At 30.8% G+C, this 27,974-nt stretch overlaps 3 protein-coding genes and 1 long non-coding RNA gene across 4 annotated transcripts; all 4 read left to right on the top strand.

Moving 5' to 3' along the window:
* Positions 1–2,062: 2,062 nt before the first annotated feature.
* Positions 2,063–6,103, top strand: LOC108474514 (pentatricopeptide repeat-containing protein At1g06710, mitochondrial-like). Its single transcript, XM_053026062.1, has 3 exons — positions 2,063–5,092; positions 5,264–5,598; positions 5,703–6,103. The coding sequence occupies exons 1-2, from the start codon at positions 2,171–2,173 to the stop codon at positions 5,279–5,281; spliced, it is 2,940 nt and encodes a 979-aa protein (XP_052882022.1). The 5' UTR covers positions 2,063–2,170; the 3' UTR covers positions 5,282–5,598; positions 5,703–6,103.
* Positions 6,104–7,330: 1,227 nt separating this feature from the next.
* LOC108474556 (pentatricopeptide repeat-containing protein At1g06710, mitochondrial) lies at positions 7,331–11,798 on the top strand. The gene is made up of 3 exons (XM_017776521.2): positions 7,331–10,396; positions 10,757–11,173; positions 11,267–11,798. Exons 1-2 carry the CDS (start codon positions 7,454–7,456, stop codon positions 10,799–10,801), a joined length of 2,988 nt encoding a protein of 995 aa, XP_017632010.1. The 5' UTR covers positions 7,331–7,453; the 3' UTR covers positions 10,802–11,173; positions 11,267–11,798.
* Positions 11,799–18,930: 7,132 nt separating this feature from the next.
* Positions 18,931–21,820, top strand: LOC108476406 (PTI1-like tyrosine-protein kinase 3). The gene is made up of 7 exons (XM_017778620.2): positions 18,931–19,099; positions 19,816–20,069; positions 20,199–20,325; positions 20,418–20,691; positions 20,809–20,941; positions 21,030–21,116; positions 21,227–21,820. Exons 1-7 carry the CDS (start codon positions 19,006–19,008, stop codon positions 21,350–21,352), a joined length of 1,095 nt encoding a protein of 364 aa, XP_017634109.1. The 5' UTR covers positions 18,931–19,005; the 3' UTR covers positions 21,353–21,820.
* Positions 21,821–23,144: 1,324 nt separating this feature from the next.
* LOC128290671 (uncharacterized) lies at positions 23,145–23,789 on the top strand. The gene is made up of 2 exons (XR_008280460.1): positions 23,145–23,426; positions 23,542–23,789. It is a non-coding gene; the product is annotated as an uncharacterized LOC128290671 (long non-coding RNA).
* Positions 23,790–27,974: the final 4,185 nt, after the last annotated feature.

Genomic DNA, 27,974 nt, shown 5'->3' with positions numbered 1-27,974 from the left:
TAAGATGGGGCGGCATGAAATGATTATGAATATAATGGAGATCTATTAATGTAGATATTTTCAATATCTACGCAACACATGAGGCAAAGGTGGATGATTCAATCTTCATCCATAATCTCCATTTATTGTCATTTTGAGGAAATTATAATTACAATGTATGATAAATTAATACGTATCTAATTGCAAGGTTCTCCACCTTGAATCCCAGAAAAATTATTGTATGGGATCGTTCTACCGCATCATTTATGGTTTATTTTCAATTATTTAATAGTATTTAGAAGTGTTCACATGTCGGGCCCAATCAAAATTTTAGATTTGTTTGCTAGGTTCAGACCCAGCCTGAAAAATGAGCCTAAAATTTTACTTAAACTCGGCCTGCTTATATTATTTTTTTTAAATATAATACATTAAAAATACTAAAAGTATTAAATTAAATGTTTCCTAACAAAATGAAAACAATTTAAAAAATATGTATATTAAATAACATTAAGATAGTTGCAACTTAACAAGTAAACGCCTTTAAAATAATAACAAAATTAACAATAAAATATGAATTATACAATAAAAACAAAATAGTAGCAACATAATAGTTAAATGATAGTAAAATAATAATAATAATAATAATAATAATAAATGAAAATAACATTTTTTTTTTGCATATTTGGGCCGGGCTAGGCCAAAAAAGCTTTACCTAAGGCTTGTCCCATTTTCTAAACGGGCCTTATTTTTTTGCCCAAACCCATTTTTCGAGCATATTATTTTACCCAAACCCTCCCACTCTTCAGGCAAACTTTGGGGCCGAGCTAATGGCATTTTAACAAATTTTTTCATGTTATTAATACATAATTTTAAATATTTTTTACTTTGAACATCTAATCCCAAACGCTGAACCTCGAGCCTCAAACCCAAACCTAAATCCTAAATTCAAAGTTCAATATTTAGGGTTTAAATTCAATGTTCAGGGTTTGGGTTCAACATTCAAATTTGAGATTCAAAGTAACAAATTATCAAAATTATGCGTCAATTATATAAAAAATTGATGAAATATCATTAAATGATTGAAAATGAACTATAAATAATGTGGCGAATTTGCAGCTAATCGAATACATGAACTCCACGATTTAAATTTTAATGGGACAAGTTAGAATATCTCGATAATACAAGTAAGATTTTTTTAAAATTTTATTCAATAGAAGACCAACAAAATTCAGCAAATTATCTAAGGTTAAGAAATAGGAAAATGAGTTATGCTTTTCAGAATCAGATTTCTCACATTCATGGAAAGAAATGATAGTAGTTGGTGTTTAGATAAGTTAACACTTTGGTACATACATGATTTAAGTGCAACAAAAAGATGCTGATACTTTATATTTGCTGTCATGAACAACAAAAGCATCAAAGTTTGCATCAATGATACATAGAAATGAGGGATCAACAAAAGTGAACACTTTACCAATACATTCCTTCCAATTTATGCTGCTCATGGTATAATTCCATTTCTAAAATTTTGTTTAAATTCGTCATATTTGTAAGTAGTTAATCCAACCCTATTTTAGGCACGTTTATATTATTTTTTTAAAAAATAATATTTTTATATTAATTTTAATTTAATATTTAATAATTATATATTTTATTTATTAAAATTTTTATATAGAGTGATCTTAACATATTTTAATGTTTAAATTATAGTAATATTATATACTATTATAGATTTAATTGGTATTTGTTATAAATTACATAATATAAGATAAAATATTTTAAATTAAAAAAAAATTAAGCTAAGTTAAGTCTTGAATGTTCAAGTCCAAACTTGGCCTATATTTTAAATAGAACTATTTTTTTGCCTAAACTTATTTTTTATGACTAATATTTTTGTCCAAATCATTTTAAATTTCGAGCAGACTTTTGTGCTTGGATGGATATCTTGGCCACACAAAATTATTTGATTGCGGTATCAAATTTGAATATTGAAGCTAAACTTATATACAAATTGAGAAAAAAACTCAAGTATCAAATTGAACTTTTGAAATCAAACAGAAGTAGCAAATGATATATTAACCCAAAAAAACCAGTATGGGTTGAAAAATTGGCAGAAATTTTGGCTCACATCTTCCTCAACCTAGACTGCCAAACTCATAGAACCAAACAAACCCAGTAAAAATCAAAGCAAATGAGGAAAAGATTGTTTAACTCTCTTTTATCTTACTCAAAATCACTGCATTTTCCCCCTCGAAATCCCCAACTTAATCGCATAATCTTCCAATTCATTTCCACCTCTTCCCCTGCCAATCTCGATGGTTTAATCGATCCAGATGACCCATTTCCATTACAAAACAACCCACGGGTCGAACCCGTTTCAGCCCAAGATTTTGCTTTTCTAAGTTCTGATTCTGGGACTTCAACAAAACAAAAAGTTAATGCTCGTAAGTTTTCACTCGATGCTGTTTTGATTGCAAATACCATTTTGAGTGACAGTGGGGAATTATGGTACAGAACCCAGATTTTTCTTAGGCAATTTAGAGGAAGTATCAATGAAAAGTTGGTTGTTGAAGTTTTGAACTTGGTGAAAATGAAACCTGATTTGGCTGTTAAGTTTTTCATTTGGGCTGGGAAGCAAAGTGGGTATAGTCATACTGTAAATGTGATTAATTCTTTGCTTGATTTATTAGAGTCCGGTAATGATGATCCTATCCCAGAGAAATTTTTGTTGGAAATTAGGGATGATGATGAAGTGATTCTGAAAAAGTTGCTTAATTTATTGATTGGAAAGTATTGCAAAAATGGGTTGTGGAATATGGCATTAGAGGAATTAGGTAGGCTTAAGGATTTTGGTTACAAGCCATCTAGAGTGACTTATTGTGCTTTGGTTCAAGTGTTTTTGCAAGCTGATAGGTTAGACACTGCTCATTTGGTTTATGGAGAGATGTCGGATGCCGGGTTTCGCATGGATGGTTATACGCTGAGATGTTATGCTTACTCACTTTGTAGAACGGGGCAATGGAGGGAAGCCCTTGCATTGATCGAGAAGGAAGAATTCAAGGTGGATACTGCTCTTTACACGAAAATGATATCCGGGTTGTGTGAAGCTTCGCTTTTTGAAGAAGCGATGGACTTTCTGAACAGAATGCGTGCTGATTCTTGTGTTCCTGATGTTGTGACATACAGGGTTTTGCTTTGTGGTTGTTTGAATAAGGGGCAGCTCGATATGTGTAAGATCATTCTTAACATCATGATTGCCGAAGGTTGTTATCCAAGTCTTGGCATATTTAATTCCCTTGTCCATGCTTATTGCAGATCAGGAGATTATTCTTTTGCGTATAAATTGCTAAAGAAAATGGTAAAATGTGGATGCCAACCAGGCCATGTGGCTTACAACAAATTGATTAGTAGCATTTGTGGCAATGAGGAGTTACCTAGTTCAGATGTGCTAGAATTAGCTGAGAATGCTTATAGCAAAATGCTTGCCGATGGAGTTGTACTAAATAAGATTAACGTCAGCAATTTTTCCAGGTGTCTATGTAGTGTTGGGAAATTTGAGAAAGCATGTAAAATTATCCATGAAATGATGCGTAAAGGCTTTATACCTGATACTAGTACATACTCCAAAGTGATTGCTCATCTGTGTAATGCCTCTAAAGTAGAAAACACTTTTCTTTTGTTTGAAGAAATGAAAAAGAATGGTGTCGTACCTGATGTGCGTACATACACGATTTTAATTGATAGCTTTTGTAAGGTTGGTCTTATAGAGCAGGCTCGTAACTGGTTTGATGAGATGGTAAAGGGTGGTTGTGCCCCTAATGTGGTGACGTACACTGCTCTAATACATGCTTATCTTAAAGCAAGGAAGGTGTCCAAGGCTGATGAACTCTTCGAGATGATGTTGTCTAAAGGTTGCAATCCAAATGTTGTTACATATACAGCTTTGATTGATGGTCATTGTAAAGCTGGGCAGATTGAGAAAGCTTGTCAGATTTTTGCTAGAATGCAAACTAATGCAGAAATCCCGGATGTAGATTTATATTTTAAAGAGGTTGACAATGAGGCCAAAACGCCAAATGTTTATACATACGGAGCTTTAGTGGATGGTTTATGCAAGGTTTACAAAGTCAAAGAGGCCCATGAATTATTGGAAGGCATGTCAGCATCTGGTTGTAAGCCTAACCGTGTTGTGTTCGGTGCTCTTATTGATGGATTTTGCAAGGCCGGGAAGCTAGACGAAGCACAAGAGGTGTTTTCTGAGATGTTGGAGCATGGTTATGATCCAAATACTTTTATATACAGCTCATTAATGAACAGGTTGTTTAAAGATAAACGAATGGATCTTGCTTTAAAAGTCCTATTCAAAATGCTCGAAAATTCTTGCACTCCTGATGTTATTATTTACACTGAAATGATTGATGGCCTATGTAAGTCTGGTAAAACAGATGAGGCCTATAAGCTTATGTTGATGATGGAAGAAAAGGGCTGCTATCCTAATGTGGTGACTTACACTGCAATGATAGATGGCTTCGGCAAAGCAGGTAAAATAGATAAAGGCCTCGAGCTTTTAGAACAAATGGGTTCCAAGGGTTGTGCTCCAGATTTCGTGACATATAAGGTTTTGATGAACCACTGTTGTAATGTTGGCCAGTTGGATAAGGCTCATGAACTTTTGGAAGAGATGACACAGACACACTGGCAGAGGCATATCTCAGGCTACCGCAAGATCATAGAAGGTTTCAACAAAGACTTCATATTGTCTCTTGGGCTCTTAGATGAGGTTCGCAAAAGTGAATCTCTGCCAGTTATTCCTCTTTATAGAATGCTTAGTAATAGTTTTATAAAGGCTGGGAGACTAGAGGCGGCTTTACAGCTTCATCAGGAGCTAGCATCATTTTCACGAGTTTCTACAGCATACTATAGTACATGTAATGCTCTTATTGAGAGCCTTTCATTGGCTGGCAACGTTAATGAGGCTTTTGAATTGTATTCTGACATGACAAGGATGGGCCGAGTTCCTGAGATAAGCACGTTTATCCACCTTATTAAGGGGCTCATCACAGTGAACAAGTGGGACGAGGCACTTCAACTTTCAGATAGCTTCTGTCAAATGGTTTGTCTCTATAACTCCATGTTCTTTTATTTTAAAAATGTCAGTGGCAACTAGGACATTTCCTTGAAAATTGTACCGTACTCGAGAATTTAGACATGTATATTTATTGCAGTTCTGCAGTTGTTTTATGTTTCCTTATATCTTTTGGTTTGAAAATCTTCACTTATGCAGGATATTCAATGGCTTTGAGAAAAAAAAAAAAAGACGCCTGATGTGACTTAGGCTTTGTTGAACATTTGGTTTTCCAGTTTACTGATTGATCACTGAGCGATCGTCGAAAGTTATACTCTGAGGTTGACTTTATTGGTCGAGGAATTGTTTTGCATGTATAAGAAAGCAGAAGGCAAGGCCACCAATGCTTAACAAACCAAGATAACAGTCTCTCAGAGACCTGGGTGATCATTTGAAATCGCTTAGAATTGGAAGCAAGCCATGCCAGCTCAACCGAGTATCAATCATTTATTTACTCTTCATGTTGCATCATTACTCATTGCATGTGGTACAAGGTGGTATCTCTAAAGCTTAGTTGCAATTCTCAATCATTTGTTTAGTTTATTTTGTCCGGTTATATTGCCTAACTTTTTGCTTTCTTCATGTCATTATGGCTTAGTCGGCATTATTGCTCCGAACCCTACACTGCAAAACAACTCAGCCAGAAGAAACAGGTCTTACTCACTCAACTTGCTGAACCGAAGCGCTTCAAAGTTGAACTAACATAATGAAGATGATGGCAAGAACACTAAACATAATGAAGATGATGGCAATGCAGTATCAAGATGTATCCTGTTTTCTAGGTTTATAAAAGGGTTTATCAAACAATAAATCCATGCCATGAATGAATTATTTTGCTTATTGTACTTGGTCTGATTTTCCTTTCTTTGGTACTTGTGTTTGGTAAGAGGAAAAGTGAAAGAAAAGGAGGAAACTGGAAAGTTAGAAAAAGAGAGTATATTTACAGATTTTTCTTTCTGAACTTTTAAAATATAGAATGAAATCAAACCTATTATCTAATGTGGTAAATGGTAATATTTGTTCTGACAGTAGATTCGTCAGTCCATGTATTTTTATTGTATTTTTGTTATTTTTCATATGTATTTGTTTTTAAGATGTTAAATTTCATTATAAAATTGATGATGTATTGATATTATATTCATCATAATTATTCATATTATATTCATCATATAGATTTAGGAGGCACTTGAAAATTTTTATTAAACCAAAATAAAAGGGGAAAATGGACAGCATTATATTATATTTAAAGGGAAAAAAATCTTTTAATATATATATATTTTCTAATTTTCATCCATGTAGAGTTGTATAGAGGAAGGTTGGAGGTTCACACGGTGCTACCGAGAGTTTTTGAGCATCTAAGTAACGGTAGGTTGACTATCTTAAGGATGAGAATGGCACGGATGGGTTATTTGTATACATTTTGGTGGGATCTTATACGAGTGAGTTGTCAGATATGTGATAAGTCCTTAGAGTGTGATCGGAAGATATGTTGTCCTTGGAATATATGTTTTCCTATCAACGGGTTTTCGTGTAAATTTCAATGTAATAGAACCTTTAATACGTGCTTTAAGATATGATTGAAAACAAGTTATCTTTATTAGGAATTATGCGAATTTTCGCGTAAGTTTTAATGTGATAAAAGAATCTTTAACACGTGTTTTGAGATATGATTGAAAAGCTTTTATGTAAGTTTTAATGTGATAAGATTCTTAACACGTACTTTAAGATATGATTGAGAGATATATTATCTTGTCAATGAGTTTTCATACAAATTTTAATACGATAAACTTTTAACACGTGCTTCGAGATGTGATTAATAAAGTATACTATCTTATTAAGAGGTTTTCGTGTAAATTTTAATGTGATAAAAAATGTCCAATATTTATGCTTACAGTACCATGCTTCTCCTATTTGATAATTTAGGCAAGCATTCAAATGGTAATTTGAATTTTATATAAATAGTTAGGTAATATGATGGTTCGTTAATAACGTATTGATTTTAAGGTACAATCTTAACAAATGTGAGATCTTGCTCAAAAATATTTTAATAATTTATTTGAAATATTTAAATTCTTGATTATGATATCAAAATTCAACATTTTATTGATTTACAGAGATCAATCTTTTAAATTTTGAATAATTTAATTAAATATTTAATGTTATTTTTAGAAATTAATTCATATTTTTAATGTATAATTCTTTATTATAACAAGAAAACATAAACAAAGCATAAATTAAAAATACCTTTTACTAACATTTTCCTTGACTCCCATGGCTAGCAGCTTCATCTTAAACCCTACACTAGAGCCCTCCACTGCTAATTTCTGGTAGAACTAAAAAAAAACCCAAATGCAAATGAGAAAAAGATTGCTTAACCCTCTTTTATTTTACTCAAAATCACTGCCTTTTTCCCCTCAAAATCCCCAACTTCCCCATCAATTCTTCTTCTCCCCAATTACTCAATTCATTTCCACTTCTTCCGCTGACAATCTAAATGGTCTAATCGATCCAGATGACCCGTTTCCGATGCAAAACAACCCACGGGTCGAGCCCGTTTCATCCCAAGACTTCGCCTTTTTAAGAGCTGATTCAGTTCCTCCTTCACAGAAAAAAGTTGATGCTGGTAAGTTTTCAAACGATGCTGTTTTGATTGCGAATGCCATTATGAGTGATAACGGGGAGTTTGAGGACAAAACCCAGATAGTTCTTAGGCAATTTAGAGAAAGAATCAATGAAAAATTGGTTGTTGAAGTTTTGAACTTGGTGAAACTGAAACCCGAATTGGGTGTAAAGTTTTTCATTTGGGCTGGGAGGCAAATTGGGTATAGTCATGCTTCTGCTGTGTTTAATTCTTTGCTTGATTTATTAGAATCTAGTAATAATGACCGTGTTCATGAGAAATTTTTGTTGGAAATTAGGAATGATGATAAAGATGTACTGAAAAAGTTGCTTAATTTATTGATTGGAAGGTATTGCAAAAATGGGTTGTGGAATATGGCATTAGAGGAATTAGGTAGACTTAAGGATTTCGGTTACAAGCCATCTAGAGCGACTTATTGTGCATTGGTTCAAGTGTTTTTGCAAGCTGATAGGTTAGATACTGCTTATTTGGTTTATAGAGAGATGTCGGATGCTGGGTTTCACATGGATGGTTATACGCTAAGGTGTTATGCGTATTCCCTTTGTAGGACGGGGCAATGGAGGGAGGCCCTTACGTTGATAGAGGAGGAAGAATTCAAGCCGGATACTGCTTTTTACACAAAAATGATATCCGGTTTGTGTGAAGCTTCGCTTTTTGAAGAAGCTATGGACTTTTTGAATAGAATGCGTGCTAATTCTTGCATTCCTAATGTTGTGACATACAGGGTTTTGCTTTGTGGTTGTTTGAATAAGAGACAACTTGGTAGGTGTAAGAGAGTCCTTAACATGATGATTACGGAAGGTTGTTATCCAAGTCCTAGCATATTTAATTCTCTTGTCCATGCTTATTGCAAATCTGGAGATTATTCTTATGCGTTTAAATTGCTAAAGAAAATGACCAAATGTGGGTGCCAACCAGGCTATGTGGTTTATAACATATTGATTGGTGGCATTTGCGGGAATGAGGAGTTACCAAGCTCAGATGTGCTAGAATTGGCTGAGAACGCTTATGGTGAAATGCTTGCTGCTGGAGTTATACTAAATAAGATCAATGTCAGCAATTTTGCCAGGTGTCTATGTGGTGTTGGGAAATTTGAGAAAGCATGTAACATTATTCATGAAATGATGCGTAAAGGCTTTATACCTGATACTAGTACATACTCCAAAGTGATTGCTCATTTGTGTAATGCCTCTAAAGTAGAAAAGGCTTTCCTATTGTTCGGGGAAATGAAAAAGAATGGTGTCGTACCTGATGTATATACATACACTATTTTAATTGATAGTTTTTGTAAAGCTGATCTTATTGAACAAGCACATAATTGGTTCAATGAGATGGTAAAGGTTGGATGTGCCCCTAATGTGGTGACGTACACTGCTCTAATACATGCTTATCTTAAAGCAAGGAAGGTGTCCAAGGCTGATGAACTCTTTGAGATGATGTTGTCTAAAGGTTGCATTCCAAATGTTGTTACATATACAGCTTTGATTGATGGTCATTGCAAAGCTGGGCAGATTGAGAAAGCTTGTCAGATTTATGCTAGAATGTGCACTAATGCAGAAATCCCGGATGTAGATTTATATTTTAAAGTGGTTGACAGTGATGCCAAAATGCCAAATGTTTTCACATATGGAGCTTTAATGGATGGTTTATGCAAGGCTCACAAGGTCAAAGAGGCACATGATTTATTGGAAGCCATGTCAGTAGTTGGTTGTAAGCCAAACCAAGTTGTGTATGATGCTCTTATTGATGGATTTTGCAAGGTCGGAAAGCTAGATGAAGCACAAGAAGTGTTTTCCAAGATGTCTGAGCATGGTTATAGTCCAAATATTTATACGTACAGTTCATTAATTGACAGGTTGTTTAAAGATAAACGGCTAGACCTTGCTTTAAAAGTCTTATCCAAAATGCTTGAAAATTCTTGCGCTCCTAATGTTGTTATATACACAGAAATGATTGATGGCCTATGTAAGTCTGGTAAGACAGATGAGGCCTATAAGCTTATGTTGATGATGGAAGAAAAGGGGTGCTATCCTAATGTGGTGACTTACACTGCAATGATAGATGGCTTCGGCAAAGCAGGTAAAATAGACAAAAGCCTTGAACTTTTAGAACAAATGGGTTCCAAGGGTGTTGCTCCGAATTTCATCACGTATAGTGTTCTGATAAACCACTGTTGTATCGTTGGCCTATTAGATAAGGCTTATGAACTTTTGGAAGAGATGAAACAGACATACTGGCCTAGGCATATCGCAGGCTACCGTAAGGTCATTGAAGGTTTCAACAAAGAGTTCATAATGTCCCTAGGGATTTTAGATGAGGCTGGAAAAAGTGAATCTCTGTCGGTCATTCCTGTTTATAGAGTGCTTATCTATAATTTTATAAAAGCTGGGAGACTAGAGATGGCTTTACAGCTTCATCATGAGATAGCGTCATTTTCACAAGTTCCTGCAGCATATTGTAGTACATATAATGCCCTTATTGAGAGCCTTTCACTTGCGCGTAAGGTTAACAAGGCCTTTGAATTGTATGCGGACATGACAAGGATGGGCGGAGTTCCCGAGCTAAGTACATTTATTCACCTTATTAAGGGCCTCATCACAGTGAACAAGTGGGAAGAAGCACTTCAGCTTTCAGATAGCTTTTGTCAGATGGTTTGTCTCTATAACTTCTCTTTCTTTTACTTTTAAGAAAGTTGTAGCGACAACTAAGACTTTTCAACCACTCAAGTGCTAAGTTCTTGTTTTTGTGAGATCATCCTGGACTTTGTTACAGCAATTTTTTAAGCCGAAATTGCTCTGGTTTCCTGCTTTTTTTTCCTTTATACAATAGCACTTGTTCTACTAGAAACCCGTCATGATACCTGTGTCACTTCCCTCGAAAATTGGACCCTAGTTGAGAATTTAGACAAGTATGATTATCACCTGTTATCTTTTGCTCTTTGTTATGTAGTTGTGTTCTTTCTTTTTTTTTCTCCTTGTATATTTATTTTCTCAAATTATTCAATTGGGCAGGATATTCAATGGCTTCGAGAGAAAGAGACTCCTGATGCAGCTTAGGCATTTTTGAACATTCGGTTTTCCAGTTTACTTGATTGATCACTGAATGATTGGGATAAAGTTAGGCTCAGAGGTCGACTTAATTGGTTGAGGAATGAGGATTTTTTCCTGCATGCATAAGAAAGCAAAAGCAACCAATAATTGAATGCTTAACAAACTGAAATAACAGTCTCACCAAGACCTCCATCTGTTGTTTAAAGTCACTTGGATTCGGAAGATAGCCATGCCAGCTTTAACCGAGTATCATTTTCCGATTTTTCAATCTTAATAATGGTGGTTTGGCCTGACAGTGTAACTATTTGCATCACATGGATTGTACACTCTGCGCATTACTTACTGCATGTGATACAAGGCGGTACCTCCAAAGCCCAGGTGCAATTCTCAATCATTAGTTGTGTGTATTTTTTCCTGGCAACTTTTAGGTTTCTTCATATCCTTCAGCTGGTAATGTCTTTTCTCGTTCAGCATGCCGTGGTTGCAATTATAGGTCCAATTCCTGCACCGCAAAACAACTCTGCTGGAAGATACAACTCATATTCACCCAACTTGCTGACCGAATCTCTTCAAAGTTCAGCTGTAAGGGATGATGACGGGAACAGAAAATCCCACCACCCCTGACTTCCTGATATGGCAACCATTTTCGCACTCGAAACTCAAAGAAGAGGATGGCTACACTGTATGGTGGTACTACCGATATCAAAAAAATAGGTCTGGTAGGTTTTCTAGCAAGATTTCGCACTGTCATTTTAAAGTAAAAAAGCATGTTTTTTTACTCTTATTGCAAGTTATCTCTCTGATGTTTATATATGACCCTTTAATAGGATTGATTGTTGGCATAACTTCATGTTTGTCTACCTGTGACTTGTTTTCTAGGTTTATTCAGAAGGTTTATTAAACAATAAATCCATGCCATGAACTAATTCATGTGCTTTGTCAGTTTTCTGTACCTTTCGACCTATTTTCAATAAATAAATTGTCGTTTGATCTGTTTTATTAATTTTTTTGGTTAACTCTAAACCTTAAAACTGAATAATGAAGGCCGCTAATTCAAACTCAAAGTTGACTCATCAAAACGTCCCTTGGGGGGATTGCCTAATCTATGAAGTAATCAGCTAACCTAACCATTTTCTCTCTCTACCAAGTCCAAAGCTTTGGTCTAGCCTGTGAGCGGTTGTCTGGCTTCTGTTTTTTCCTTTTCACCTTTTTTTTGTTTTTCGACGAAATAATCTCTAGATCTTGCCTCCCTCGTCTCCACTTGACTATGGTTGACGAGGAGAGGCCAGTCTGGATCTTGGTTGCCCCATGTGTTCCCCCATGGTTTTGATGTTCGTCCCCTCGATCTTTGGAGGGGCTTCCTTCTTGGCAAGTCTTGTTTTGTTTTCCTTTTTGGCAATGCCCCTCTGATCCTCCTTTGATATGGTGTTGGTGCTTTCATAGATCCTCACCAGCATGAACTTTGATGGTTCACTAGAGTCATTGCACCAAAACCTGCATATGGTAGTTGTAGTTGATGAGTTGGCTTTGATTCCCTCACTATTTGCATTTGGCTGGCTCCTTGGTGGCTTCGACATCTTTTTTTGGGACTTTGTTGTGGCATGACCTTTGCCGAAGGCTTGCATGTCAATGGTCGGTTGCGACAGCCTTGCTCTCGTTTCACCCCGATGCTCTCTCCCACTCCTTCCCTAGCTTGGTGACGAAGGTTTAAGCATCTAGGGTTTTGGGGACCTGAACTTGGGAGTTTCTTTGTTATATTTTTTGGGCCCTTTTAAGCCATGTGTTGTGACTTACCTTTTCTTTAATGAAATGATTTATTAGGTAATCACCTAACTTGGTGGAGAAGGTACTTAAGGCCAGTTTAGCATTGCTTCTCAAAAACACTTTTGAGTAAAAGTCGAAATTTTCTGCTTTTACTTTTGGCCAAAAAAGTGATTTTTCAAAGCATTTTTTTTTGTCCCGAAAAAACTTTTAACAAGCTCAAAAGCATATTGTTTAGTAATGTTTTTTTATCTCAAAAAGTGCTTTTAAGAAGTATTGCTAAATTGGTCTTTAGGCTTTGCTTGATAAAATGGAAAAAAAAAATTTAAGGAGTAGAATAATATAATAATAGGAAATATAATTTTTCTTTTCATAGGTGTGGTTAGTCGGAAATATTGAAAAATTGAAACAAAAAGTAATTTTCTTTCCTTTCATTGTTTGGAAGAGTTGAAAAATGAGAGGACTGAAAATGAAATTTCTAGAAAAATGCATAATTTTGAAAGTAAGGCACTGTCCTTTCTCATTTTCTCTCCTCTTATAGTTTTATTTTAGAATAGTTTATTTTTATACGTTAGGATAGAAAATTTATCATATCTCTCGTTTTCTTTCCTTTTTAGTTTTCTTTCCTAACGAGTACACTCAAAATTGATATTCTTCCCACTTTTTCAATCTTTCAATCTTTTCTTCTCTTCTACTTTCCTACTCAACCAAGTATACCCTTAAGCTTTGCTTGGTGGAGCGGAAAGAAAATTGAACAGATGAAAATTGAATGTGCTATAAAAATATAAATATAGAAAGATGAAAAATATAATTTTTTTTCATAGATGTGCTTGGTATGAAAGATGAAAAATTGAAAGAAAAAATAATTTTCTTTCAATTCATTACTTGGTAAAGTTGAAAAATGAAAAAGAAAGAAAATAAAACATTTGAGCAATGCATAATTTTGAGCTAGCATTCGTTTCCCTTCTATTTTCTCTTTTCTTTTCTCGTTTTTTTTCTTACCTAGCACTCCTAAATTTTTGAGTAAACTAGACTGATAGTCACTCAATTATCAAAAAATTTATTTTAGGCACTCAAAATAATAATAATAAAAGTTTGCAATTTGAATACCCATGTTACATTGTTTGGTCATTTTGGTCACTCCCATTAAAAGCACTATTGGTAAGTTGATGTAGGAGTTGAAAATTGATAGAATAACAAATTTAGTTATCAACTTTTACATATTATATCAATTAAGTCATAATTTAAAAAAAATTAACTTTTAAAATTTTCAAATGTTCTCAATTTGATTTTATTTCTAAAAATTCAAAAATATATAAGAATACATAAATATTTTCAAAAAATATAATAATAAAATTAAAATTAATATAATAAATAATTTGAAATGTTTAAACATAAAATATATGGGTTTTTTTATAACACCTTATTACAATTAACACCATTTTAATAGTATATATATATAAAGGGTAAAATAATAATTTCATAAAGTGGGATGGGGTGGATTGGTCAATTAATTAACACAATCGTTTCATATTCACTATCCCTTAAAAACCAAACCCTTCCCCGCCTCATTTTCACTTTTTAAAAGAATATATTTTCTCCAATTAGAGTGAAGTGGTTCGAAATTCATTAAGCGGCTCGAATTTTGTTATCATTAACCATTATGGTTGGATTTGATAATCATTAATTTTTTAAAATCTCAAATCAATCAAATTCGATCTAAATTACTATTAAGAAAATATATAATTTTAATATAAAAACAAAAAAATATATAAATTTTAATATTTGTTAGAATTGTATTGGATTGAACTAGTCAATTGAATTAAAAATTAGAGATCCAACCAATTCAATCAATAATATATAACAAAAAATTATTAGATCGAGCTTAAATTAGTAAAAATCAAAACTAAAGATTTAATCAATTCAATCGATTGCATAAAACTAAAATTAGTTAGATCCGCCTTAAACTATTAAAAGGAAACAGAAACTAGAAAACTAGCTAAAATTGGAAAATAAAATCTAGTTTTTTTAATAAAAATTTAAAAATTTCATTATGTTTTGCTTGTTTTATCTTTAATTTTTAAAATAATTTTTCTTAATTTTTAATATTCTATTTTTAATTTTATTATTAACTTATTTTTAATTTAAAAAGATTGTACATAAAAGGAATGTCTAGGGTTTCTAAAAGAGAAAAAGAAAAGTTGAATATCAATATTGAATCTGAAAACAACCACTTGAAGCATTCATTGTCTTTTTTATTTGAAAGCAACTTTTTTGACTGTCATACTTATCTACAAAGCAATGCCACCACCATTGATTTCCTCTCAAGGATTCTCCATTTGCCAAAATAAAATTGCATACCACTTAATTTTTAATAATATATATTATAATACATGTAACGAATATATTCATAATAATTTGATATAAAATTTAAATGATATTTTGATTGAAATGCTATTGGGATGATAAGTTTAAATTTGATCACGTATATATAAAAATATATTTATAATAATATTTGTTACTTTATAAAATATAAATTTTAATATTTTATATTTATATTTAAATCGATTAAAAAGCGGTACCAGTATATAGATAAATATTAAATTTTCAATAAAAATAATGTTAGAATGCAAGAAAATTGACATTTGGTAGTGGTGATTACTTGATTTATATATTTAAAAAGAAAGTGATAGAACTTTCCAAATTAATTAATGTTGTTGATTGCCCCCAAAGAATGGTAGAGTGGATCAATTCTATTTCCATGGCCACCTCAAAAGCATGCAAGCAAACTTTGTCACTCTAACATCATTCTACATCTTTGCCCACATCTCATATACATATATATATATACATATATATATATTCGAATCAATAATTATAATCAAGTATTACATAGCACAATTGAACTAATAATTATAAAATATATAGAGAGAAAATTCACATATAACAAGATTTAAATAAGAATAAATTTGAAAATAACTCGCATATGATTTATGCAAGATTGGACCAGGGGCATATAGGGGCTTGCTCTCCTCTAAATTTGAAATATTATGTTTTAAACTCTCTAAAATTTATAAATTTATATGTTAATATATAGTGAAATTGTAGTTTGGCCTCTTAAAAATAATAATTTTTTGATTTAGTTCTAAAAATCGTAAAAATATAAGTCAATACAATGGTGAAATTGTATTTTAACTCCCATAAAAACATGGGATATAATCCTGATCCCTTAAAAAAGAATTTTAGCTTCATCCCTAATTGCGAGTCAAACCTAGGACATTAAAATCTTACAATCTTAAATGACCTTATGGTTGTTGGAAATATAAGTGTTCATAGGCATAGCTTAGGCATGGTTCCAAATTTTTTTTCTAAACTTAAACTCAACCCATTAAAATTTTATTTAAATTTAATTATAAAATATATAAATATTAATATATATATATATTTTTATTTTAAACAATAAAACAAGTCAGGTGAATCTAACTCGAATCACTCAGTCCATGGTAAGAGTTAATAAAAAGGTCTTTTTTTTTTCTTTTTACATTTTATTATTTTCATATTTATCAAAATAAATTGATATTTTGTTTTCACTCCACTTAAATAATTAAAGTACATTATATTAAATGGACTTTTCGGGGAAAAATAAAGAAAAAGGCCTTCCATAAAAAAAAAGTATTTCAATAAAATAAATAAATATGGAAATTATTAAGAGACATATTATTACATTGCAATGATGAAAAGAGACCAATGGGGATATTAGCTTAGACATCCAACACACTCTTCCCATTCATGTCCTAATCAAGGACCCCTTATATATTATTTCACAAATAATTACACCCCATTCATAGGTACATCTGTCGACTGTCGAGTGGCTCAATTTTTCAGAATTTGAGTTAAATTTAAATAAATATTTTTTAATTTTAAATTTAAAATATTTAAAATTTAAAATAAAATATTTTTAATATTTTAATTATTTTTTAAATATTAATTTTTTGGGGAAATCAAATCGAGTGAAGTTGGGATTTTTTTTATTTGGGCCTTGGCTTGACTCATCTAGCCCATTGATAAAAAAATATGTGGATTAAAGTAGGGTTAAATATGCCCTTAATTTTTATACTTTTGAATTTTTAAATTTTATTTTTAAGAATTTAGTCTATCTTCCTGTTTGATTTGAAAATTAAAATTCAATTAATAATTCTATTAACGGGTTTTCATTAAAATCGAGTACGTGACATTCTCATATTCTATTTAAAAATTCAAATTCAAATTGATAACATATTTCAAATTTAACAAAAATCAATTAATAATATTTCCTATTTAACTTTAATTTACTAATCAAACAAATGGAGAGACTAAATTCTTAAAATTAAAGCCAGAAACACTAAATTTCAAATGTTCAAAGCGTATACGAACTGTGGTAGAATTAAAACATTAAAATACTTACAATTGAATTAAATCGAGTGAAGATTTATAAACAAAACCTTAATTGGTTCAAAAGTTAAAATTATTATTTAATATAAAATAAAAAATATATCTATATAATTAAATTTAAGTATAAAACAAGAAATAAAAAAGAAAGAAAGAACTAATTATGCTTCCCCCACCACTCATTCATTGTTCCTTCAAAGGCAAAAGCTAAGAAAAAAGAAAGTATGGTAATAAAGGAAATCAATATTCTTATTCTATTTTTGGGAATAAATACAAACAAATATATTAATAAAACCAAATAATAAGAAACAAATCAAAACTATTAAAATATATTTTATAAATTTAAAAATTCAAAAGTAAAATTAGAAAAATGAAAACCTCTGATCGAGTTGATGTCATGGGTTAACTGGGTACCAACTCAGTTAGTACATGACTAATATACCATTTCGTTATTTTAGTGGCCTTTTATCTTTTCATATTGTTTTTAAATAATAACAAAAAGTAACATATCTAAAAGATTGAACTCGTGTGTCGTGTTTAATGAATTTATAAACAAATTTATTACCACTACACCAATAATAATTCTTAAGTAAATTTTAAAAAATAACTTTAAACATAAAATATTTTCCTCTCACTAAATTTGTGTGCCTATTATACTCCTAATTGAATTGATGTCACGGGTTAACTGGATACCAATTTGATTAAGAAATGACTAATATACCCTTTTATTAAATATCTACTACTATTATTTTAGTGATTTTTTATACTTTTATATAGTTTTTAAATAAAAGAATTAAAATATACCTTTATTAATCAGTGTTTCACCAATAATAATTCTTAAATAAATTTTAAAAATTAACTTTTAATGTAAAATATTATCTCGGTTAAATTTGTAGTTTTCACATGTATATGTATGTGATAGAATTTCTAATATGAATAATTGGACTAAGAGCACAATTAACCCATATTTAAAGAAAAATATTCCGTTTCATTATTTTAATTTTTCTTAATCAATTTCCCCGCGTTGCCTCTCTGTCAATTTTACTTTATTATTATTATTATTATTATTATTATTATTTTTGTAATTTTCTCTCATTTTCTTTCAAAACAAACAAACAAAAAGCATAAGAAAGAAAACTGCCTTTAAAAATTAAAATCCTATTCAACTTCTTTGTTTATCTCTCTCTGTTATATTTTTCCTCTCCATTGTCTCTCTTTAGAACAATCCTTTCATCCAAAAACCCAATACAACTGTTAACAAACCCTAGAAAGAGGAAGATAAAGTTTCTTCCAACGATTAAAGAGAGAAAATAGAGGGGAAATCCAGGTATTATTTTTCTTGTTTTTATCCCCCCAATTTTAATCCTTTAATTTCATTAAAGCTGTAATTTTTTTCCGCTTGCTTATCTGTCTCTTTGCTTTTTTGTTTTGTATCAAACAATTATTTTTACCTCCTTATTTCCTTTCTCATTTCGAAAAAAAATTTAAGGGTTTCATTTATCTTTTGATTCTTTGACTTCTTTCTTGAAATTGAAGCGGCCCATTTCGGAATTGGGGTTTAATTTTTTTGGGTTGTTGTTTGATTTTTGTTTGGTTTGGTTTTTGATCTTTAATTTCTCTCTGCGTAATGGAAAACGAGTATAATCGGCGTGGTTCAGTGGTAAAGCTTAACGAGTCTCTTTTATCTTACAATTCATCTTTTGACGTTTAATTAATTAATAATTATGATTAATTCAATTGTAATTTTAGCTTCTTTTGTGTGTTAAAATTCAAATTGTATTTCATCTGCTTTTGATCCAACATTGCTGTTGATTCTCTTGATATAAGTAATTGAAATGCAATTTTGTTGTAAATTATGAAATCTTATAACATAATATTATGTTAAAAAGATTTGTTTAGCAATGCTTAATTTGGATCATGAATGGATGTATTGTGGAATTACGCAGGCACATGCACCTAGTAGAGGCTACTTCGATCAACTAGAAAATACAGACGATTTGTATTTGAAGAAACGATCAAGGATGCGTCGTTGGCTTTGCTGTTCCTGTCAAGCAGAGGAGAGTTACCAAGCACACGAAAACGAGCACTTGAAAGCCCCCAAGGATCATACAGACGGTATGCTACTTTGTCACTATCTTGATTCAGTAATTCCAATTTACTGTTAGGAATCTTTTGGCAGTGTGTATGATATCATTATGTTCTTACAAATATAGAAGTTACTAACATTTACGGAAGATCTTAAGCGTATTTACCATCCCCGGTTTAATAGAAATGAGACTCGGGCATATTTGTATTTATTAGTTCTTTGCCTGAAAGTATTAAGTACTAGACATCATTTAGTATATGCCAACTAAGTTCATTATTTTCTTATCGAATGCCTTTTGTTTCATAATTTTGGTTTAGATCTGCCTTGCACACTAATCATTGAATTTCATACCGGAACTTTTACATCTCTAGTCCACCATGAGCCTTTAGGCTTTTACTTTTGTTTATATTCATTGCTCGTGCCTTTAGGAGGGAAAGGCATGATAGAAAAAATAGTAACTCCCATGGTATTTCGTTCAGTATTAAAAGTTGGACTCTAATAACTCTTTTTCAGGGTGATTTTAGCTTGTTATGATTTAGGCAAGAATTAGGAATCGATTTAGATTGCTTTAGTCGCTTTATATTTGGCTTTTACTTGCTAAGGTAAGATGATTGTTTTAGCTGTCTTCTTAACAAAAAATAAAATAAAATCTTATGACCATTTAATTGTTCGGCTTCTATCATTTTTCTGTTTGCCTGCTTTGTATTTGGTATAAATTGTCGTTGCTTATGTCACGGTCTTTCAGGAAATCATAGAAACTCAAGGGTGGCAGCTCCTGTCAAACCTGAAGTGCAAAAATCACCACCACCTATCGAAGTTCCTGCACTATCGTTGGAAGAATTGAAAGAGAAAACGGACAATTTTGGATCAAAGGCTTTGATCGGTGAGGGTTCTTACGGAAGAGTTTATTATGCTAGCTTGAACAATGGAAAAGCTGTGGCTGTGAAAAAGCTTGATGTTTCCACTGAGTCTGAGTCGAATGTGGAGTTTTTGACCCAGGTGTGTAAGAAATTTGACTGAAGGGGGTCTCGTATAATTCATTGTAGTTCAAACATTCAGGTTCTTGTTATGTCATGTTTTCCCCTTGTTTCTTGATGCATCCGCTGCTTGAATTTTCTTTGTTTTTAGGTTTCCATGGTTTCAAGACTGAAGCATGACAATTTTGTCGAGTTGCAAGGTTACTGTGTTGAAGGAAATCTCCGTGTGCTTGCTTACGAGTTTGCAACAATGGGTTCACTTCATGACATATTGCATGGTTTGTGAAACCATCACATTTAATATTGATTCCTGATATGGGTTAAGCTTGTTTAGTTTGACATTTTTCGTTTCTTGTTTTGGGAATCACAGGAAGGAAGGGAGTTCAAGGGGCACAACCGGGTCCGGTTCTTGACTGGATGCAGAGGGTAAGAATTGCGGTTGATGCGGCAAGGGGCTTGGAATATTTGCACGAGAAGGTTCAACCTTCGATTATCCACAGAGATATCAGATCTAGCAATGTCCTTCTTTTTGAAGACTTCAAAGCGAAGATTGCAGATTTTAACCTCTCAAACCAGGCTCCTGACATGGCTGCTCGTCTTCATTCTACTCGTGTTTTGGGAACCTTCGGCTATCATGCACCTGAGTATGCTATCTTAAGCTGCTTTATATCATTGTTCATTTCTTTTCCGAACCAACCAGTCATTTCCAGTTGCTGGATATTCAAGACGGGAACTTATTTTGTGAGGCTATCATTTTGTAGGTATGCAATGACCGGGCAGTTGACACAGAAGAGTGATGTTTACAGTTTCGGGGTTGTCCTTTTAGAGCTTCTTACGGGGAGGAAACCTGTTGACCACACAATGCCTCGTGGACAGCAGAGTCTCGTTACCTGGGTGCGATTATTGCTTTCTCTTCTTTCTTTTATCTTTTCACTTTAAATTCGACCAACACTTAAAACATTTTGTTTTTTTTCAATTTTAGGCTACTCCAAGACTGAGCGAAGATAAAGTCAAACAATGCGTAGATCCAAAACTGAAGGGAGAGTATCCTCCCAAAGCAGTTGCTAAGGTATATTCTTTTTCCATTTCTGCATAACTTGCATGAGTTTGATTTTCTAGCATAAAAAAGGGGATGGGTTTTCGGTGTTTGACGATTTCGTTATGTTTCTGTTGATGCAGTTGGCAGCTGTGGCGGCATTATGCGTGCAGTATGAATCTGAGTTCCGTCCAAACATGAGCATCGTCGTCAAGGCTCTCCAACCGCTGTTGAAGGCTCCAGTGCCAGCACCAGCACCGGAGACTTAAAACAGCAGACGAGACGAATCCAAGGTTCTTCGCCATTTATTGAAATTTCGATGACTTATGATAGTTTGGTTTCGTAATCAAAATACAGATTTTCATCTGATCACTAAATATTAATTATATACGTTTTTCTATTCCTTCCTATATAACATTCAAGTGTAGGATTGGGTTTGGTCTGTTTAGTATCTGTTAGTTGCCGGGTTTTTTCGGACTCGTAATGTCGTGTTTTTTCGGATGTAGTCGTAAAATTGACCGAGGGATTGGGTTGTAACTGAGGGATTGGGTCGTGTCAGTGAGTATCGTTTGGTTTGTACCATTTTTTTTTTTTTTGTTTTCTTCGTTGTGGTTCGTAAATTTGTATGAATATTTTCGCTTAGAATGATTGGAACTAATCGAAGTGTTTGTAGCATGTAATTTGTTGACGATGTCTTATCTTCCATGGAGGAAAAGTAAAGGGTTTGGTTTTCTAAATCCGAACCAGCTCGATTTGATTATAAAACATCAATAACTTGAACTCGAAAATAATTTTAAGTGACTCGAACTCGAAAAATAAATTATAATGGTAAATTCAAATGATTGAAACTTAAAATGATTCGAATTTAACATAAAATTTTAAATATTGAATTGATTCAATTCAAATTTAATGCCATTTATTCTAATTTTAAAGCTTTAAAACATATTTTTAGTCACAACCACCCAATTATGAATTTTTCTTCCGAAAAGAACTTGGATTATTTTATATAAAATCTACGTTTTATTAAATTTTAGCTAAAATTTATAATTTTTCCAATCTTAGTGTTTGAACATTCTTTTTCCATATTAGTCCTAGAACTTTGTAGTTTTTTATTTAGTCTCTAAACTTGTATTCTATTAAAGATAGAACGATGTTACTCGGAGTTTGTCACGTCATTACTTCAAATTTTTTTAAAAATAATATTTTAATAATATTCAGTTTATATATTTTAAAATTTTTAGGTAATTTGGTATAATTTCAAGTGTCATCTTATTATACTTTAACAAAATTTAAATTTATGGTCCAAAATGAGAAAAATTGTTATAGTTCAATCACCGGAGTTAGTTGAGCTGACTAGGGTCTCTCCTATCTTAATTAGTGGTTGACGGATTAATCTTCACCTAGGTATGGTGTAACTTTAAAACTTGTAATTAGTGTCTATTCCCTTGATGAGCTTACCAAACATGAAAGATTAATCATTGGGCTCGCTCTAATAAATACATTGAAGAACCAAAAAACGAATTTATTAAAATCTAAAACTAATGTAAACCAAAAAAAATTAAAGATTAAATTGAAAAATAATTATCAAATTCTTTAATCCAAAAAATCAATCAAGTTTTAAAATCTTCAATCAAATTCAACTTAATTTTACAAGCCAAATCAACGGGATAAGATCTATAATCCGGACCTTTCAAATGTCAACTATGGAAACATGGAACCTTTCAAATCAACACATTCGAATCTACGTTCTCCTACATTGACAATAATATTCATGTTAATTAGGCTAAAATTTAATCAGCAAAAAGAAAATTTAAAAATAAAAATATAGGAACTAAATTTTAAATTTCAGACGAGTAATGTAAATATAAAATATTTTAATAATATTATTATATTAATATTCAATGTTTCCTAGCATAATTGTTATTATATTTTAATATTATATGATTACTTTTACAATTGTGATAGTACAAATTCCAGAGAGGTTACTAATTATGGAGTACAATAGTTGTACTTGACAACATTCAATTGAATTGTTTGGCAATAAAGACTTGTACTGTTGATTTTTTGTGTAGTACATTTCATAACAAATGTACTAATTTTACTGCAAATTTGATGTCTCCAAGTTGTTTATATAAATTCATCTATACTCAACTAAAATATCAACATTTCCCAATGTTTGGGGGAAACAGTGGTGGAGGAATCCGACCGGGTCGACCTTAGAACACATGTGATTGTTTTTCGATTTCGATATGGTTTATTTCATGTGTTCTCAGGTCGCCCCTGTCGGGTTTCCCTTCATCATTTCATCATAAAATTTTTAAATTTTGCAAGAAATAAGTGAAGGTACGTGTAATGTTATTATTACATTTTTCTTTTGTTTTTGTCGATTTTTTTTTTTATAAAAAGTATTAGTATTTGACATTTATATTTGCGAGTCCGATGTAAAAAAAATAAACAGCGATGAAGTTTGGAAGATGGGCATGGACATTCGATTCTGGGACAAGGAATTCTTGGACTTTTTTTTCGAGATGAGATGGTTTTTTTTTTTTTGCTTGTTTTGATTTTAACTCGGTTTTTATATGTTTTTCTTTCGAGACGAAACGATTTTTTGTTTGTTTTGATTCTGACTCAGATTTTATGTATATATGTTCGAACTTATATTATTTAGTTTTTTCAATAAATATATCTTAATTTTTTTTACCATAACTTGCTGGCTAAATATATATTAATATTGTATAACTTGTATATTAAGGGCCCATTTGGATGGGCCGTGTGTTTCAGTGGAATACGTTTAATTCTTTTTTTGTCTCGTACTATAATATTTAATTTCTATCGCTGCATTAACTAATCATACTGCTACCACTATTTTTACCCTAATAGAAGGTAAACGCAGAACCCATCCAAAAGGACTATAAGTGAGCTTAATGCGTTAATAAAAATTGTGGATAACCATGGACTTAGCATACATTGTGTTAATTTTGTTTATTTATGAAATATATAATTATACCTTTTAAAAATAAGGGTTAATTAAACCAATATTTTTAAATTATCACATATGTTTTAACTTAGTCCCTAAATTTTAAAATATACTAATTGAATTTTCAATGTATCGATATTGTATCAAGCAATACTTTTCAACAACCTATCTGTTGGACAAAATGCTAATATGGATAAGAATATATAGAATATATTTGAGCTGTCAAGGGCAAATTTAAAGAGCAGATAGGGCGTTTTCAAGGGCGAAACCAGAAAATTTTTAGAAATTAAATTAAATTATAATTTTTACAATAAAAAAATGTAATTCCACCATTTTAATAGGTTATATCTTTATAATTTTAAATAATTAAATCAATTTTTATATTTTTAAGAAAGTTAAAGTTTAATTTTACCTTTACTAATTTAAAATTTTAAAGATTTTAAAAGAATCATATGAGAAAAATTTCATTTTAGGGGACTGCCCTGCCAACCCCCTAACTTCGCCACTGGCCTCCCCCCTCCCTCAATGAGACTAAAGTAAAAACTAATAAATAATCAAATTGCAATATGCCTTCAAAATAAAAAATTTTCTGTTAAATCCTTTAAAAACAATAAAATTATAAATTAACATATGATAGATTACTTGATTGATATAATGTTGATACTTTGATAACTTAAAATTAAAGACCGACATAAAATTTGGATCAATTTGAAAACTTTTAATGAAATTAACCCTAAAATTAAACGAAACAAAATACTATTTGTATGCGATACAGATAAAAATAAATACTATAAAAAGGGTAAGGGCTTCTATAAAAGTCGAAAGGATATTTTCTCTTTACACTCGTATTCATTTGCATTTTTCTTTAGTTTTTATTTGGTTAAAAGGGGCATAAGTCCCTGTATTCTTCATAAATTTAAAATTTAGTCTTTACATTTTTATTTTTAAGAATTTAGTCTCTTTGTTTTTAGAGTTTAAAGTTTAGGTCTATTTGTTAACACTGTAATTTTTTTGTTAATTTTGTTAGTGTAACAGTTTAAAATAAAAATAATACTCATTTGGTAGCGATAAAACTAAAAAACGACATTGTAATAAACTTGAATTTAATAAAATAATTTTAACTATGTTAACAATTGAATCTTAATTTTGAAATCTGAAAAACATAGGAACTAAATTCTTAGAAATAAAGTACAATAACTAAACTCCAAATATACGAAGAATACAATGAATTATGGCATATTTTAACATTTTTATTTTACACATATTCTTATAATTTATTATATAAATAAAAAAATCATGTGTAATTATTGATTGGGTCTTAACTCGATTGGCATGAGCATTGTTGCTAATGTAGGATGACGTGGATTCAGATGCGCTAAAACGCATTATCCTTCTATTTATGAGTTGAAAAAAGACGATGGGTAATTTTAAGCATTATTATTCTTTGGCAAAATTGTCACCTCTTCGAGCACTTGAGCCTTGACTCAAAAAATGGTAAATATGCCTTTTAGTCCTTTTGAAGTTTATGGAATTACAAATTAGTATAATGATAAAATTATATTTTACACCTCAAAAGATTTATGATTCATCTCTAATCTCCTTAAAGCAAATTTCTAACTTTACCCCTCTTAGAAACAATACCAAACTTGTTAAAGAGTCCATCATCTTAAAACGTATGATACTTTATATACTTCTCTCGAAAGAATCGAAAATTCTTCTTAAAACTAATATTAAAAATGAGTATTTTAAAATCATCAAATATTCGTTTCCTCTTAAAAAAAACTCTATTTTTATTATTATTAAAGGGAGACCTTTTTCTTTGTGTATTTTGTCGTATTCCTTGCTTGTCTTTAAAGATGTATACGTGTCACTCATATGTCCTTATTTTATAACATTTACTTCATGTCGAGTTTTTGGTTTGCACGTATTTATTTTATTTTGGTCAAATTCTATATAAAGTCCATGTACTATAATTTTTTTCTGAATTTAATCCTTCTATTATAAAGGAATACGAGTAAATTTCCCAAAAAAAGCCATTTAAAAAAAAATTACTAGATTAGACCGAAATAGTGAAAATGCTTCTAGCTGAAAACACTTTCTGCCGTATAAATTAAAAAAGTTTTCATCTAGAAGTGTTTTATTAATATAAAATTATAAATATTGATTGAGTCTTAGTTTGATTAATATGAACATTGTTGTCAACAAAAAAAGACATAGTCTTGAATGCGCTTCAACACATTATTCTTCTATTTATAGGTTGAAGAGGGATAATGTCTAGTTTTAAGCATTATACCAAAAAAATATATATGATCGAATCTATAATAAGATTAAATATATTTAATTATAAGTAAATACAAAAGTGAAATAATTTTAAAGCATGATTAAAATAAAATAAATAAAATACGTGTGAGGAAAATGATAGTATTAACTCCACATAATAATTTATTATTTATAATATAAAAAATATATTTTTAGTGCTTAAAAAATTAAACATTGTATTTTAAACGTAAAATATTTGATGTAGTTTGACATTATATTAATTATATTTTAAACATTCATATGATTAATGTTCCATTTGGGAGTTTGGTGAGAGGCATTATTCTATTTACTCAATCCAATTATTTATTTTGTTCAATAAAATAAGTTGGAATTAATTATAATTTGATCTCAGTTTTATTAAAATAATAAAATATTTTAATTGTGAGATATGAAAATGAGTATTTATTCAATAAATTCAAGTTTTAAAAATTAATAAATACTGTTTTTATATTTTACCATTCTCTTGCATTAATTGTGCACTTAAATTTTAAATAAAATAAAAATAATATTTTTTCCTTAATACTCGTAAAGCTGCACCTTAATTTTAAGCAGGTGGAGTTTCAGATGGATAATGCTGCATCTGTTTAGTTGGTTCAAGCGAAGTTAGTTGAGCAGAATTCCTCAGCTTTCTTAACTGCAATTAAAGATGTAATCCAATTTTATTATAATTTAAAAATATTATATTTTAGATGGTAATGATGCATTGCTAGATGCCATTCTTGTAATGTTGGAAATTTTTTAGTATTATTACCAACCTTACAATAGCCTACAAGGTCACATATTATAGTTGAAACAAACAAAATTTAAATACATTTGGTATTTTATTTAGGGTCAGTTCTGTATTACTTTTCAAAAGCATTTCTGGAAGAAATCTTTGTCAGTAATGTTCGCTTTTATTGAAATTTTAACTTTTCAAAAGTGCTTTTGAAAAGTACTTTTGAAAATGAGAAGCTAAAATTTTTAGCTTTTCCTGTCCCAAAAACAGTTTTAGTGTTTAATTACTTTTTCACCCCTCTAATAACATAGTATTTTCCCTTTTTCTTCTTGCTACTTAATTACAAATGTGTTAAAATAATTAATTAAAAATAAAAAATATTTTTAAAATACTAATTACAAATATTTAATAGTTATATTTAAATATTAAAAAATAGTTACTATATTCTAATTAAATTTTATAAATAATTAATATTTATTGCTTAAAAATATTTAAAATTTATATTTTATATATTAAAATATTAACAAGAAGTTATAATAATTTTTTATATTATTACTAAAATATAATAATATTAACTAATTTAAATATTATTTAAATGCATATTTGTTACTTGATAATAACATATCTAAAATAGACATTTTATTTCTCAAAAGCACTTTTTAACAAGATCTTGCTAAACACTTAAATTTTAAACCAAACTTTTCAAAAGTATTGCCAAATTAGCCCTTAGTTGTCATATGAATTAAATTAAATTAATTTGATAGTTAAATATTAAACAAGTTATATTGTACACAAATAGAGAACATATATATAATTAATATATGAATTTGATTCATACAAAATATTAATTGTATATATTTTATCGAATTTATTAATATAA

The sequence above is a fragment of the Gossypium arboreum genome, chromosome 3, assembly GCF_025698485.1.
Source record: "Gossypium arboreum isolate Shixiya-1 chromosome 3, ASM2569848v2, whole genome shotgun sequence".
NCBI classification, from domain to species: domain Eukaryota; kingdom Viridiplantae; phylum Streptophyta; class Magnoliopsida; order Malvales; family Malvaceae; genus Gossypium; species Gossypium arboreum.
The sequence above is the reverse complement of the archived record's forward strand: the minus strand, read 5'-3'. Positions and strand labels throughout refer to the sequence as shown.